The sequence below is a fragment of the Solanum verrucosum genome, unplaced genomic scaffold (genome assembly GCF_900185275.1).
Source record: "Solanum verrucosum unplaced genomic scaffold, falcon-dt-bn FXZP01000049.1, whole genome shotgun sequence".
Classification (NCBI taxonomy): Eukaryota; Viridiplantae; Streptophyta; class Magnoliopsida; order Solanales; family Solanaceae; genus Solanum; species Solanum verrucosum.
The window spans coordinates 5,222,294-5,239,952 of NW_026020221.1; the positions used below are offsets into that span (position 1 = coordinate 5,222,294).

The 17,659-nt window shown below is 26.3% G+C and overlaps 1 protein-coding gene across 1 annotated transcript; it reads left to right on the forward strand.

Moving 5' to 3' along the window:
• Positions 1-10,957: 10,957 nt before the first annotated feature.
• LOC125831335 (xylan O-acetyltransferase 1-like) lies at positions 10,958-15,541 on the forward strand. Its single transcript, XM_049510535.1, has 5 exons — positions 10,958-11,463; positions 12,319-12,490; positions 14,125-14,324; positions 14,710-14,868; positions 15,190-15,541. The coding sequence occupies exons 1-5, from the start codon at positions 10,958-10,960 to the stop codon at positions 15,536-15,538; spliced, it is 1,386 nt and encodes a 461-aa protein (XP_049366492.1). The 3' UTR covers positions 15,539-15,541.
• Positions 15,542-17,659: the final 2,118 nt, after the last annotated feature.

A 17,659-nucleotide genomic window follows, 5' to 3' on the forward strand; every position in this document is an offset into this window, starting at 1 on the left:
AGACCCAATTAATCCAAAATTTCAAGACGAAGTCATATTTTCGTATCATAATATCTCACAAGATATATTCAGATATCACTTTAATTTCTAAACTTATTCCTATTACATATAAATTCAATTGATAAAAAATAAAAATTAAATACCAATTTATTTAAAAAGCAAAACATATAAATTCGATTATTCGATATCTATGCTACTTATAGACAACATTTATTCTTTCACTACTCATGTAGAACCAGTGGCGGACCCAGAATTTTCGTTCAGGGAGTTCGAAAAATAAAAGTATAAACGTGTAAATAAGCCTTTAGAAATGGAAACCTTGAATTCTTTTGGGTTTAAAACCAAACTTTTAGCACATTTTTTAAAGTAAAAAAAAAAACTAAATTTTTTTTGAAAAAATGAACTGAAAATTTTAAAAAATTGAAACTGAATAAGAAAAAAATAAAACACTTTCATTGGGATTTGAACCAGTGACGTACAACATAATTTTGGGAGTACTTGTCACTGCGCCATCAGTTTTTCTTTGATATTTAGGGGGTTCAAAATATATATATTTACAAAAATACAAAAAATTTACCTTATATATATCGGTAATTTTTTGCTGAGAGGGTGCGCCCCTGTGTACAACATCCAAAGGGAAAGAAAGGAAGAGTAACTTAAAGATCAAGATTGTGACGGAGTGATAAGTTATCGTTCATCCTTTTTAGGGATTTTAGACTCAAATTCTTCTGGGTATAAAGTTATTTTTATACGAGAATCCTTTAACTCTAGTATAATTAAATTTGATGGGATTCTATTATAAATATCGAATGCCAAACAAAAAGAGGAAAGAACCTTAGATGGGGGATTAAAAGAATAGGCCAAACACATACACAGCCCCTCAAACTTGGCCCAATTTTTCATTTTGGCACTCCAACTTAGCCTTGTTCCATTTTAACCCTTGAACTCCATTTTTTCTGTTCCATTTTAACACGAAATACTATTTTTATGATTTCTTTATTTTATATATATTCTTCAAATGCAACTTCTTATTTTAAATCGACACGTGTCAGTTAATTTTAGTTAAAAAAATTAAAAATTAACAAAAAATAATTCTTTTTAAAAAATAATAATTTCTTTTTAAGAGTGTTATGTATTTTTGTGTGAAAAATAACCGACGAAATTGTGTTGGTAACATTTTTTAGTAGTGTTATTAGCAATGAACAAGAGTCTTTTTTTCCTCGTATTGAAGATGAGTTTTTTTATTCGTATTGATTTATATTAAAAATTAAAAGTGAGTATTTGCGTTAAATTTAGATAGCCTAGATGATAAGAAAAAATAAATAAGTAGTGTTATTTAATTTAATTGAATGTTTAGAAAGAAAATCAAAGAACTTTCGTCAATTTATTTTCATGCAAAAATACAGAGAAATCTCAAAAAATAATATTATTATTTGAAATTTTTTATATTCGTTTGCGAATGTTTAATTTTTTTATGAAAATTAACAGGCACACGTCTATTTTTTAAATTTTTTTGTTAATTTTTAATTTTTTTAACTAAAATTAATTGACACGTGTCGATTTAAAATAAGAAGTTGCATTTGAAAAATATATATAAAATAAAGAATCATAAAAATAGTATTTTGTGTTAAAATGGAACAGAAAAAATGGAGTTCAAGGGTTAAAATGGAACAAGGCTAAGTTGGAGTGCCAAAATGAAAAATTGGGCCAAGTTTGAGGGGCTGTATATGTGTTTGGCCAAAAGAATATGATTATACTATTTGAAAAGAGAATGAAAAAGTATAAGAACCATTAATATTGCTGGTTGGCAAAATTCCATTATCTTTTTTGTCTTTTGGTTTGTGGGTTCTGTTTGTATTGCCAATAGACACGTGTTCACCTTCTAGCCGCCCTTACTTTGTCGTATTCTTCTGCTTTCATATTAGATTCTCTTTCTCTTTCCTTTTCATTCTTTTGTTTGGTTAGAAAGATAACGTATCACTATAATTTCACAAGTGAATTTAAAAAAACATGATTAAAATATTAAAGTGTGATTAAATTTAAAATTTATATCGAAAAGTTTTATATTAGAAGGTAGAGCGTTCTCTGACAATAAGATGATTGAGGGATTTGAATTTAAGATCTCTGATTAAAATGAAAAAGTATTTATAACTCTACAACCCTTATTGGTAATAGTATTCTATCATAGTCTTTAAGCATCGTATCATATCAGATCATTCTATCTAGGGTCATGTCATTGGGATGCTAAGGCCAAATCAAATAGTACGTTTATGTATTATGTCTACTATATTGAAAAAGTATATCAATAAAGTATTAGTAATACAAAAAACTAGTGCATATATTATTTTTCCAAATGTATCCTACTAAACGATCCATATTGTTGGTAGTATTTAATCTTTCATTTCGTAGGATCTTGAGCCTATGGATAACTGGTAGATGCATTATTAGTTATACTAGATATAGGACCCCGTGCTAGCACGGGGCCCAATATATATTATTTTTTTATTTTAATTTATGTCATATAATGGAATTTGAGAAGTTATTGAAATTTTTATATGATTTTAAAAATATTTTAAATTTTTAGCTATTGTGATTTGTAGTACTTTTTTTAACATAATTTTGAAAATAATATTTATTACTCTGTTTGTTCTAATTTATGTGGCACACGCAGAATTTCAAATATTAACCCTTTTTTATATGTCTCTTTAATATATTAAGTTGTTAATTATTTATTTTATAGTACATTTTGAACCTAATTTTTTAATAATATATGTTATTTGCCATGTCCCAATTTATGTGGCATTAATTGATAGATTTGTTGGAGTCGAGAGATTTATTTTGTTAATTATTGTAATTTATAGTTTTTTTCCGTCAATTTCAAACAATATATGTTGTTAATTGATAGAATACTTTTAATGTAATTTTTTTTTAAAAATATGTGTGACTCTCCATGTTCCAATTTATGTGGCACATGTAAAGTTTTGACAATTAACAAAAATTTTAATACATTTAAAAAAATATTTTTAAGTCGTTAAATTTTAAGTAATTTAAATTGTTGTATTATTTATTACAATTTATAATACTTTTAAAGTAGTTGAAATATTGTACTATTTATTATGATTTATAACACTTTTTTTTTAAATTTATGTCATATTATGGAATTTGAGAAGTTATTGAAATTTTTATATGATTTTAAAAATATTTTAAATTGTTAGCTATTGTGATTTGTAGTACTTTTTTTTAACATAATTTTGAAAATAATATTTATTACTCTATTTGTTCTAATTTATGTGGCAGATGCAGAATTTCAAATATTAACCCTTTTTTATATATCTCTTTAATATATTAAGTTGTTAATTGTTGTATTTTCTAGTACATTTTGAACCTATTTTTTTAATAATATATGTTATTTGCCATGTCCCAATTTATGTGGCATTAATTGATAGATTTGTTGGAGTCGAGACATTTATTTTGTTAATTATTGTAATTTCTAATTTGTTTTTCGTCAATTTCGTCGACTATTTATTTTATTAATTATTGTAATTTATAGTTTCTTTTTCGTCAACTTCAAACAATATATGTTTATTATATAATCCATTTTATGTGGTACCAATAGAATTTAGAGGGTCAATTAAATTTTTTATATAAGTTTTAAATAATTAAGCTGTTAATTATTGTAATGTATAGTATTACTTATATTATTTTTAAATATATTTAAATATTATATCTTAGGTTTTTTATCCTAATTTATATGGCATTGATAGAATTTAAAGTGTCAAATAATTGTTAATTATTGTAATAGATAATATGGAGTATTTAAGTCATTTATAGTATAGTAATTAATATATAATATGTAGTATTTAAGTGTTATATTATGGAATTTGAGAAGTTATTGAAATTTTTATATGATTTTAAAAATATTTTAAATTGTTAGCTATTGTGATTTGTAGTACATTTTTTTTACATAATTTTGAAAATAATATTTATTACTCTGTTTGTTCTAATTTATGTGGCACACGCAGAATTTCAAATATTAACCATTTTTTATATGTCTCTTTAATATATTAAGTTGTTAATTATTGTATTTTATAGTACATTTTGAACCTAATTTTTTAATAATATATGTTATTTGCCATGTCCCAATTTATGTGGCATTAATTGATAGATTTGTTGGAGTCGAGAGATTTCTTTTGTTAATTATTGTAATTTATAGTTTCTTTTTCGTCAATTTCAAACAATATATGTTGTTAATTGATAGAATACTTTTAATGTAATTTTTTAAAAAAAATATGTGTGACTGTCCATGTCCCAATTTATGTGGCACATGTAAAGTTTTGACAATTAACCAAAATTTTAATACATTTAAAAAAATATTTTTAAGTCGTTAAATTTTAAGTAATTTAAATTGTTGTATTATTTATTACAATTTATAATGCTTTTAAAGTAGTTTAAATAATGTACTGTTTATTATGATTTATAACACTTTTTTTTTAAATTTATGTCATATTATGGAATTTGAGAAGTTACTGAAATTTTTATATGATTTTAAAAATATTTTAAATTGTTAGCTATTGTGATTTGTAGTACTTTTTTTTAACATAATTTTGAAAATAATATTTATTACTCTCTTTGTTCTAATTATGTGGCAGATGCAGAATTTCAAATATTAACCCTTTTTTATATGTCTCTTTAATATATTAAGTTGTTAATTATTGTATTTTTTAGTACATTTTGAACCTAATTTTTTAATAATATATGTTATTTGCCATGTCCCAATTTATGTGGCATTAATTGATAGATTTGTTGGAGTCGAGAGATTTATTTTGTTAATTATTGTAATTTATAGTTTCTTTTTCGTCAATTTCAAACAATATATGTTGTTAATTGATAGATTTTTTGGAGTGGACGATTTTTTTATTAATTATTGTAATTTATAGTTTCTTTTTCGTCAATTTCAAACAATATATGTTTATTATATAATCCATTTTATGTGGTACCAATAGAATTTAGAGGGTCAATTAAATTTTTTATATAAGTTTTAAATAATTAAGCTGTTAATTATTGTAATGTATAGTATTACTTATATTATTTTTAAATATATTTAAATATTATATCTTAGGTTTTTTATCCTAATTTATATGGCATTGATAGAATTTAAAGTGTCAAATAATTGTTAATTATTGTAATAGATAATATGGAGTATTTAAGTCATTTATAGTATAGTAATTAATATATAATATGTAGTATTTAAGTGGAAGGTGGTGGGGGCCACTTATATAGTTTGATAAATATTTTGGATATTAGTAGTGATTTATAGTATAGTAATTAATAATATATAATATGTAGTATTTAAGTGGAAGGTGATGGGGCCCACTTATATATTTTATAAATATATTAGACATTAGTAGTGATCTTATTGGCACAATGGTAGTCATTCCTAGAGTCTTCTATAATATAGTAATATATATCCTATCACTATTATAGAGGTAAAACTAATACATAGCAAATAATAATATTAACAATGCATAGACTATTAATAATAAATAAGCATAGGTAAAAATAGAACTATCCTTATTATACTAAACCAAATAATAAATAAAAATAATTTTAACACAACTAGATCTAATATAACTAATGCACTTTATTCATTATTATTTTGTACACTCTATTAAACTATCCACAATCACTATAGTAAAAATAGTTTTTAGCAGTGATAAATATGTATATTAACAATAATGGTGTAGCCTTTATCGTCATGAGTTAATTAACATTAGATTTAGTATCGCTAGAAATTTTAGAGACATTTACAAAAAATGTTAAAAATCATTTTAAATATATTTAGTGATAATTAAAATTTATCATTAATTAGTTGCCGTTAAACATTAATGAATGCCTTTGCAGTAAGCAACGTAACTGCATTATGGGGAAAATTGTCGTTGTTAATTTATAATATTGCATTAATTGATTGTGAGTTGACGTTGATTTTCAAAGAAAAAATAATACTAATTTCTTTGAGTTTGGCTGATGTCTTGTTACTACCTTTGTTCACTTTTAATTAATGTCATAGCTTTTTTTTAAGAGTCAAATGATGAAAAATTTTGTTAATATTTTACGATATATTTTTTCATCATATTGATATACAAAAAATTACAATTTATAGTACTTTTCGTATAGTTTTTAAATATTTAAATGTTTTGTTTAAAATATCGAATCAATATAATCTAATTTAACTTTGAAAATTAGTCAAATTAACTTTTAAAAAGTGCAACATGACAAATAAAAATGGACAGAGAGAGCCGTAATGTTCCTAAATACCTTGGAAAAATTAATTAGCCATTATCTTTCCTTCTCTTTCTTGCCTGTAAGAAACTTTTATTTTGTTTTTCTTTGTCTGTTAATTAGGTCTTTTTGGATAATGGTAGTCAGATGCAATTACAAGTTAGCAACTAAAATATTGCAGAATCAGCTCTTAAGGGTTGTATTAGGGGTATGTTATTTACATTATATTATATTAAAAATATTTTTTAATGGTAATTAATTAATGTAAATAGTTTAATTGTCCTTAAATATATATATTTTTTAAAGCCAATTAACATTTTTTATAAATGTCCCTAAAACATATAACGATATTGGATTCAATGACAATTAATTGATACCGACAAAGCTTTAGCACTCTTTGTTAATGAGCATATTTGTTGTCACTAAAAGTTGGTTTTGTTATATTGTTATACTCTCTTTGGGGGTGTAACTTTTCTCTAAACCCTAGATGAACGATAAATATTTTATGCACCGAACTGGTCTATTTTAACATTTCCATTTTTTTGTGTGTATCGATAATTTTTAATTATTTGCAAACACTTTTTATAGAATTTCATCAAGCATTAATTAAAAGGTCGAGTCAATTTTATCTATTGTATATATACATATACATTTGATAAGAAATACATAGCTTGAAACATCAAAAGAAATGAGTGAACTAATTAAGCAAATTAAAGATTTAACAAAATTTTAATACTAATCTTTAAAAATTGAGAATATTATTTTTATATCTTCCTTTTGCAAATACATACATAAAAATAAATAAATAAAACAATTTCAAAATTATAGTGGGAAAGTTATTTATTTGGGCGGTGGACTTTATTTACCAAGAAAGTTGGCCTTTTGGTCAATGACAGGAGTATCCAGTTGGACAAATAAATGTTTGATATTTAAAAAAAAGTTTGTGCTAGAAAAAGGCTGTCAAATTGCCAACTTATGAGCAAACTGAAACTCTAAGTAACACTTATATTAAAAATTATATTATCCATAATTTAATTTAATATAACTAATTAATAACAAGAAAAAATAATGAACCAAGTAATTACGTTCTATAAAAGGTTAAACTAAAGGAGAGGGGGCCATGAGTTTTCTAGCCTTCGAAAAAATACAAACTAGATGCACATATCAAGGCGATCTACTTACGAGCGAAGGGCCGAAGGCAAGACAATATTAGAAATAAGGTTCATTCATTGCAAATTACAAAAAAGTTTGTGTTATAAAATATGATTTTTCACTCATTTTCTTATCGAATTAGTTCACTGAGAAAATGCATGGTCGAAAACAAATTGTTACTGAAACATTGAGGAGCTTCCTAATTTTTCCGAAACATTTACTGTGTTTTTCTTTTCACACCAATTCACCAAAATGACCTTTTTCAGTGGAAAAATATTTTTTTTCTTATAGTGAAAGGATTAAATCCTATCAAATATCGTATAGTATTAAAAGACGTTGCGAACTATGTTATAGTTATTATTGTATATAATTTAAAGGGAAAATGACTTGATACACTTTTCAACTTTGCCATTTAGAATTAATATACTTTCGTTATAAAAGTAACCCATATATATCCTTACTGTTATACAAATAACTCATATATACCATGTCATCTGAGATATACATAAATTACATGTTGAAAGTTTGATTAAATCATCTAAAATGTGTTGAGTGTCTTTAAAGTTTCCTAAATTGGGCAGATGACACATGTTGTCATTTTCTTCAGGTGGAATTCTATCAGCATTGCTTCACCTTGTACTCATGAAATTCCTAAATTTAGAGTTTTTCATGATACGTAAATTCAGAATTTAGAGTTCGTTAATATATAATGAGCGTGATCTCATTACACATATATATTCAGATTTATTTTACATATGTTTAGACCGTTATAGTAATGTTATTTTACAAATAATAAAAAGGCATATTATAGATTCTATTTAATTAGGAGAATAAAAGAGTTTCTTAGTCAAATCTAGTTATTCGTCATCTTGAGTGTCACGGGACCATTCGATAATTCAACGCCCAATAAAAGAAATTTCTAATGATCAAGTATATTAAAAAAGATTGTAGTAAAATTATAAGTGTTTCTTCATATTTAACTAGAGATTTCGAATTTGAGCTTTCAATATATAATGACTCGATAATTCAATGCCCAATAAAAGAAATTTTTTATGATAAAGTATATCAATAAAGATTGTGGTGAAGTGATAAATGTTTCTTCATATTTAACTAGAGGTATTTAATTTGAGTATAGAATTATTTGATAGTTCCACGCACAACAAAAGAAATTTCTATTGATCAAGTATACCACCAATAAAGATTGTGGTGAAGTGATAAGTGTTTCTTCATATTTAACTAGAGATCTCACGTTGAGTTTTGAATATGAAATTTCTTTTAATATGTTAGGAAGCACTTCAACTCCAGTGTTGCACTTCTCGATAGACCAATTCAAATTTAAGTAGGTTTCAATATAATTATCGAACACGTGTCAAATTTAAAAAACAAAGGTCAAGCACATTTGACGACAGAGCTCCTTTGACAATTTTGCATACATACATATATATATATATATATTTAAAAAAAAGCTAATAATTGCAAATCTTGACAGCAATAAATCAAATGACAGAGAAAAAAGAGGCATCAGAATCTAATATTGTTTGATGAAATTGATCTACATACGAAAAATCAATAAAAACGAGAATATTAAAACTATAATAGCAATCTTTGCCTAAGCAAAACTTTTCAAACGACTGCACTGTGAATGATATTGAGTTCTTGTATAACAAATCCTAACAAATTTTCTTATTTCTTATAATTTTTTGAAAATAAATACCTACTATAACATAGTTTTTTGAAAATAAATACCTACTACAACTTGTTAATAACTTGCTACATTTGAAAGTTTTGTTCTTAGTTCCAAAATTATGGGCCAGTCTAACATTAAGGATTAGGCCCATATAAATTGAACTGATTTTACATCTTCTTTGCTACTGGATTGGATCAACTTGTGGCTTGTGTAGTAGATATAGATCCCACTAATCAACTATTAATATATACTTTATCATATAACATTTCATCTTAATTTTTGTGATATTTGACTCAATATAAAATTTGAATTTTTTTTAAAAAAATATTATAATCTTAATAAACATATAACACAACATTTATATGGTTATAATAGTTTATATATATATATATAATATACATTGAAATATTAAAATATATTTTTAACGACTTAATTGATAACACGGAGGGTGTATCAACAAAATTCACATTGACAAGCGAAAATTATTGGAAAATCATATGTAGTGTATATAACTCTTAATGCAGTGATGCTTTTTGTGGAAAATTTTATTAGCTTAATCTAATAAAGCATAGAATATCACTTCATATTAAGAGTATTTTTAATTGACTTAGTCCGACAATTGGCACTAAAGCTAATGGTTCAACAATGAAATGGATATGGCAGAGTGATGACCTGAAGCGCTATTTACGACCTGCTAAGTAACTTGGGAACACATGTACAAAAGAAAAATGAGATTTTATTTGTATCGAATATTTAAATCAAATTAACATATAAATAACACATATTTATATGTAACACTTCTAACACTAAGTTAATTTATTTTTATTAAATTACTTATCATCATAATAAGCTGAATTATTTTGATATAAACACATGATACAAATATAAATTTATCTAATTTGATCCTTAACCTTAATAGTTGCTTAATCGTGGCATCAACTCCTCTTACCTCCTAAGGACCTAACTACCCCTCACGTAGAATTGTTGGTGACAAGATATTAAATACTCATTTAATCATCCATTTATCTATTGTTGGTGACAAGATATTCTATTTCATTTATAAAAATAAAAGTGTTTTATTTTACGTAAGGATAAGGTAAATGATATATTTAATCTTGAAATATAAGTTGGTATATTTTATGATTGAATAAATAATTGTGATGATACGATATAATTTTCTGAGTCAGGTTGCACATTCATGAAGTCATATCAATAGCTTGTGTTTATTTCATCCTTTATTTGGAACTTTGAAAAATAACGATCCAACATAATTTGTGAATAATCCAATATAATTTCTAGATTGAACATTGCATTAAGTCATATTGGTTTATAATAAGAAGTATATCAAATTTAAATCTTAAACGAATATATCAGACCTTTTCCCTTAATTTAAATACAATAAATTATAGTAGTAGTTAGTTTTCTAGAGTAGTTTTAAATAGATGGAAGGTGAGAAAGACATGCCTCCCAATCACCTATACTCAAAATTCAGTTTCTTGCAAGAAAAAAATAATCCCATTTCACCAAATCTCATTAAACAAATAAAAAACTATAATTAAAAATATAATACTTATTCATATGTTAATTTTTATTTTTTTTACCCGATTCCGAAACACGCATTCGAGTCCGACTAAATCTAAATCTTACACTGCATAGTCCATTTGGAGATGACGCTCTCAACAAAATTTCTCCATTCTCAAAGCTCAAATCCGAGACCTCTAATTAAGAATGAAACAATCCCACCACCAGTAGTACACCACGACTCCTAGTATCTATATGTTAGTATTTCTTTCACTCTTTTCTTACTTATATAATAAGTAATAATACTACTTTCACCTCATGCATTCATTCCAACTCAAAATTAGCAAAATAGCCACTATTTTTTCTCCTCCAAAATTATTCAACATGAAACAAAATTGCAGAAATGGGCACAAATTATGCATAATACTTTTCTCAATCTTCTTCTTTGTGTTCTTCATGTACAATGAAGATATCAAGTCCATTGCTCATTTCCAATTGATCTCAAACCCCAAAATTCTTGAAGATTCTTCAAATAAATCAAATGGGGTTCAAGAAATTTCCAAGATTCTTGGAAAACAGAGCCAAAATACCTCTGTTTTGACAAATTCAAGAAGTGAAAATGAAGAAGAAGAGGAAATTGAATTGCCACCAGAAAGTTGTGATCTTTTTAATGGGCAATGGGTTTTTGATAATGTTACTCATCCAATTTATAAAGAAAAAGAATGTAAGTTTCTAACAGAGCAAGTTACTTGCTTGAAGAATGGAAGAAAGGATTCTTTGTTTCAGAATTGGAGATGGCAGCCAAGAGATTGTTCTTTACCCAAGTAATTACTCGCTCCGTTTTAATCTGTTTGTCTAACTTTCACCCTTTTTAGTACGTTTAAAAAAGAATGTTTTTTTTTCTTTTTGATAACTCTTTTGTTAAAGGGTATTTTAACACATTTTGCATATCTTTAGTTTAATACGATAAGATTGAATTAATAGCTTTATTTGAATCTGTTTGTCTTACTTTACCTTTTAACATGTTTAAAAAAAGGTTTTTTGACAACTCTTCTGTTAAAGTGTATTTTAGTATATTTTGCATATTTTTAGTTTAAAATGAGAAGATTCAAAAGTTTTTTTTTTTTAAAGTGGAAATGCCAGCCAAGAGATTTTTCTTTACCCAAGTAATTACTCCTTCCATTTCAATTTATTTATATTACTTTACCTTTTAACACGTTTAAAAAAGAATGTCTCTTTCGTTTTTTATAAGTCTTTTGTTGGATATTTTGATACATTTTACATATCTTTAGTTTAAGACTAGAACATTCAAAAATCTTTTTTATTGGAAATGGCAGCCAATAGATTGTTCCTTAATTACTAGCTTCATTTCAATTTATTTGTCTTACTTTCCCTTTTTAGTAAGTTTAAAAAAGAACGTTTCTTCTCTTTTTTGCAATTCTTTAATTTCTACTCTCCACGTAATATTGACATGTTGTCAAGCATTAAAGGGTATTTTGGTACATTATGCATATCTTTGATTTAAGATCAAAAGATTCAATTTACTTTCTTAAACTCAGTGTCAAATTAAATCCGTACAATCAAATTGAAATGGATGAAGTAAAAAGGAATCATTTTCTTGAATTTTCAATAAAAAAAATGTTTTTTAAAGAAAATATTTGTGTGATTAATTTTTTCAGGTTTAGTGCAAGATTGCTACTTGAAAAGCTGAGGAATAGGAGATTAATGTTTGTGGGAGATTCATTGAATAGGAACCAATGGGAATCTATGATTTGTTTGCTTCAATCTGGGGTTCCTTTCAGCTGGAAAAAATATAAAAAGATTGGACATTTATCAGTTTTCATGATTGAGGTATTTTTATAAATCTTTCTTTATAATTAGTTTGAGTACATTTTTGTTTTTCCTTTAATTATTCGATGTTTAAAATTTATTCATCGGGGATAATGGAATTCGTGTGGTGGAAAAAGTAAATATAGTAGAAGACTTCGTAAGATCCTCGAATCAACCATGACTATCATAATTAGAAGGGGAAAAGAGCTTTTTAAAAATGAACCTTTTAGTGGCCGCTCTCTTTCTTATGATTATGGGATGTATTTATTCGAGTGATGCTCAAGGCTAATTAGAGGGAGTTGGGAAGGATGTAACGTGTAAGTTGTAGATTCATCAGAGTTTAGTAATTTTGATTCGAATTTTTTTGTATATGCTAAAGTTTTCACTAAAAGTATAAATAAGTGATCTTAATGATAAAATTTTAAATTCAAGTTTATAAAGTTTAAATTTTGAATTTATATGCTAAAATAAGGATATGAAGGATAGATACTCAACAAAATGATTATGTTTTAGTACAAGAGGAAATTATATTTCCTTTTTTGGGATGTTGAGACTCTAATGATACTTCATGAAGGGATAGTAGTTTTTACTTTTGATTATATGTCTAATTAATGATTTAGCATCACTTAATTAGATAATCTATAAAGTAAGAACATGGATTAATTGGTATGGTTACAACTGAATTAGTATTTATATAGTTAGCTTTTCTAGTAGTATCCTTGTCAGCTATGACACTTAAATTTCCAAAAGTTGCTAGCTTAGCACAATTTTGATATTAATTAACTTAGTAGATGCCACACCATCCTTGTCTGCTTGTAAAATAGTTTGAAACTTTCTTTTATTATATAGTTACAGCCAAAAAAGTTTGTTATTTCCTTTGTTTCAATTAATGTAATGTAGTTTAATTAGACACAAAAATTAATAAATATAAAAGACGTTGTACTGTTTCTAAACTATATATCCTTAAAAAGATCGAGTATACCTTTGTGGATTTTTTTGTACCAAATAAGTGGGATATACCATGGGTAAAATATTGATAATCTCTTATGATTATGGGATGTATATATTCGAGTGATGCTCGAGGCTAACCATAGGGAGTTGGGATGGATGTAACGTGTAAGTTATGAATGTTCATCAAAATTCAATAATTTTGATTCGAATTCTTTGTATGTGCTAAAAATTCCACAAGAAGTACAAATAAATAAGTAATCTCAATGGTGAAACTTCAAACTCGGAATCATAAAATTCAAATTTTGATTGTCTACTAAAATAAGTATATGAAGGATAGATACTCAACAAAAGAAATATGTTTTGGTACAAGAGGAAATTATATTTCATTTTTTGGGATGTTAATTAGACTCTAATAATACTTCATGAATTATTCCTAATTAGCATGGGATAGTAGTTTTGACTTTTTGAATTAATCCCATTTTTACCTAATACTTGTAAGTTGCTTGTCTCTTTGCAACTTTCTTTTATTAGTTGAACTACTATCACCAACCAAAAAAGTTTATCCATATATGTTTTACTTAAGTCGACGGTCTTTTAGAAAACAACCTCTCTATCTTTATAAGGTAGGACGAGATCTACGTATGCATCATCTTTTTTGAATCTACTTATGGAATAACACTGAATATGCGGGGTAAATATCGCAGGAATATAATGCCACGGTGGAATTTTATTGGGCTCCATATCTTGTGGAGTCAAATTCAGATGATCCAGCAGTACATAGCATTTTGACCAGACTCATCATGCCAGAATCAATTGAAAAACATGGGAATAATTGGAAAAATGTGGATTATCTAATATTCAATACTTACGTTTGGTGGATGAATGGTGGCACCATGAAAGTTTTGTAAGTATACTTCTTCAAAAAATAAATTATTTATTTGTAATAAAATTATTGGGATCTTAACATTTTTATCTAGATGGTAAAAATTTCACCATCTTAGCCGTAACAGGTAGTAAAAGTCATGATTATACATTAACTATATCGTGATTATACATTGTATACATCTAAAATTTGTAAATACAAGATTTGCTTTTCAATAAGGTAAAAGTTCAGATAGCTAATCAACTGAGTTATTAAGATTTTTCTAGAGTTATTTTGTTTATAAGCTTTGTTAGACGTAAAAGTTCAAACAATTTTCTTTTGTAATAATTTCTAGCCAACTTCATTTTCTTATCTGCAATCTTAATTTAACATTTATGTTTCTAATTTTTTATTTTTTTCCATATAGACGAGGTTCATTTGATGAAGGATCGACAGAATATGATGAAATTGATAGGACAATAGCTTATACAAGAGTTTTGACAACATGGTCTCAATGGGTGCAAAACAATGTAGATCCCAAAAGGACACGTGTCTTCTTCATGAGCATGTCACCTATGCATATCAAGTAATTTCTAAATCTCCCTTGTGTTGTGCTCCTTCTTGCTTTAACTTTTTGTTTCTCCGACATTCTATCCAGCCAGATACTATCGCATAAATTGAAACGTGACTTTATATTGTACCTATAGGTTTCTTATCTTTCATTCTAGGTTACAAACCAATGCTAGAATCACCTACAATTATGTTTTAGATGACATGATGATTGTACAAAATATTTTATTATATTGTTGATGCATAAAACTTTGAGTACTTTCTTGGTTGATGAATTACAACTCTTGTAAAGTGAACTAATAATGGTTGTATATTATATGTAAATGCATGAAAACAGGAGTATGGATTGGAATAATCCAAATGGGATAAAATGTGCAAAGGAGACAAAACCAGTATTGAACATGTCAATGCCACTAAATGTTGGGACAGATAAGAGGGTATTTGCTATAGCATCAAATGTGACTAAATCAATGAAATTCCCTGTATATTTCATGAATATCACACGTATATCAGAGTATAGAAAAGATGCACACACTTCATTGTACACAATTCGACAAGGCAAAATACTAACGCCAGAGCAGCAAGCTGATCCAGCTATGTATGCTGATTGTATTCATTGGTGTCTCCCGGGATTGCCCGACACGTGGAACGAGCTTTTGTATACTCGTATAATGTCAAGTTCTTGATGTTTTGTAAATCAAAGAACGTCAATGAGAATTGAACTTGTTTATATTGTATGAGAAAGTCTAATGATATACTATTATGTATACATTTTTTTGTTGATTCTTCTTAGTACTAGTTGATTTAGAGTTGGACAATGTGATTTTGTGCTCATATGGGCTTGTAAATTTGAGAAAATTATACTCAAAAGAAGATTAATGATGGATGGATGGATGCAAATTGTAAGTATGAAGCTGAGCCAGAGCTTGTGTCCTGTTTTCATTTTTATGTGAAATGTCATTATTATGTATTATATTGTATACATCCAAATTCGCCATGGAAAGTCCCAATTGGGTAAAGTACTCCCTAACAAAGTCGACTTTGTATCTAGAGGGACTCAAACCCGAGACTTCTGATTAAGAATGAAGGAATACTTACTACTCCACCACAAACCATTATTGATAGCTACAAACTTATTTGATATGTTATATATAGCTATAATACTACATATTTATTTGATATGTTATATAGCTATAATAAAGAGAAAAAATATTTTTGTTTGATAATCAAACAAATTGTGAAAGAAACCATCAAAAAAGTAAAATTTTGTAAGAGTTTTACGAATTGAGCTATGATATTTTAACCAATGCTCGGCCCAACTAAACCCATATAACGTATATTTTACACAAATCTCATAGTGTTAAGAGTCAATTATTACATCTTATCCTTACTATTTTTTAAATTACAAAAATCCCTTAAAATTTAGGATTTCAGATACATCGGGTCCCGCTTCTGGATACATCACTCAACGTCCCGATATATCACATACCGATTTGGATACATCATTCAACGTCCGATACATTGCGTTCTGATATATTACTTTTATTGATAAAAGACATACTTGTCTCGATACATCGCATCCCGATACATTACCTTCGTTGATACAAGGCACACCTATCGTGATACATCATTCCAATACATCGCGTCCCGATACATTACCTTTGTTGATACTAGACACATCTATCGTGATACATCGTTCCAATACATCGCGTAAGAGTGATGTATCCGAGAATAGGAGTGAGTAGAGATTTCTGTAATTTTTTTAAATGATAATTTTTTTTAGAAAATATGGTAAAATAAATTGTATATTCGAAGTAATTTTTCCTATAACTTTTGGATAAAATTAAACAATGACTCATTTATGAAAGGGTGAAAAACTTAAATGTACAATATAAGCACCTAAATAACCCTTATATAACAATAATTTAACTTTTCACCTATATAGCAATAGTTTTTTTACAAAAACAAAATAAATAAAAAATAAATAAGAAATAAATTGATATAAATAATACAACAATACACGTTCCTATATTAAATAAGATTTCATTCCTTATTTTTCTCTTATTTTGATATTTACCTTCCACAAATCTCTCAATAATTAATCCCTCAATATTTTTATTTCCTTATTTTCCTCCCCTTTTCTAATCTTCTTCTTAAAATACTAAACAAACTGATTCTCTTTTTCTCTCCACCTTTTTTTTCTAAACTCTCTTCACTCGTCTCTTTCTCCTTTTTTTTTTCTTTTTATATACCTCATTTTATTTTCTGAATTTTTTTTTGTTTTTCTTTAGTTCTCTCCCTTCAAATTTTTTGTTTAAATCTTTTTTTACACCAATGTAGTTGGAACATATAACCTGTAATAAATTTATCATCAATGTATGGATTTATATATTTTAATTTATTTGGTTATAATTTGGTATAATTCATTCATTATGGTAAAATTAAATTAGATTTATTTGAATTTGACACCAAAATTAAATTATATTGTACACCATGTAAATTAATTTAATGATACTAAAAAATTGATATATACTTGATTAGATTATGGTATTACGTATTATAGGATTGTAACATAACTAAAATCAACTTTACCATCAATTATAAATCAATATCTTTTATAGTTCTAAACCAACATATCACCAAAAAATTAGTCATACCTTACATCAAAGTATATATATACTATAACATATTGCAACTTTAAATCAACAAATTACCATTATTTTTTAACCAACAAATCCACCAATTATTTTTAGTTGTTATAGTTATTAAAATTTGAACTTGACACAAAGGTTACACCACATTGTACA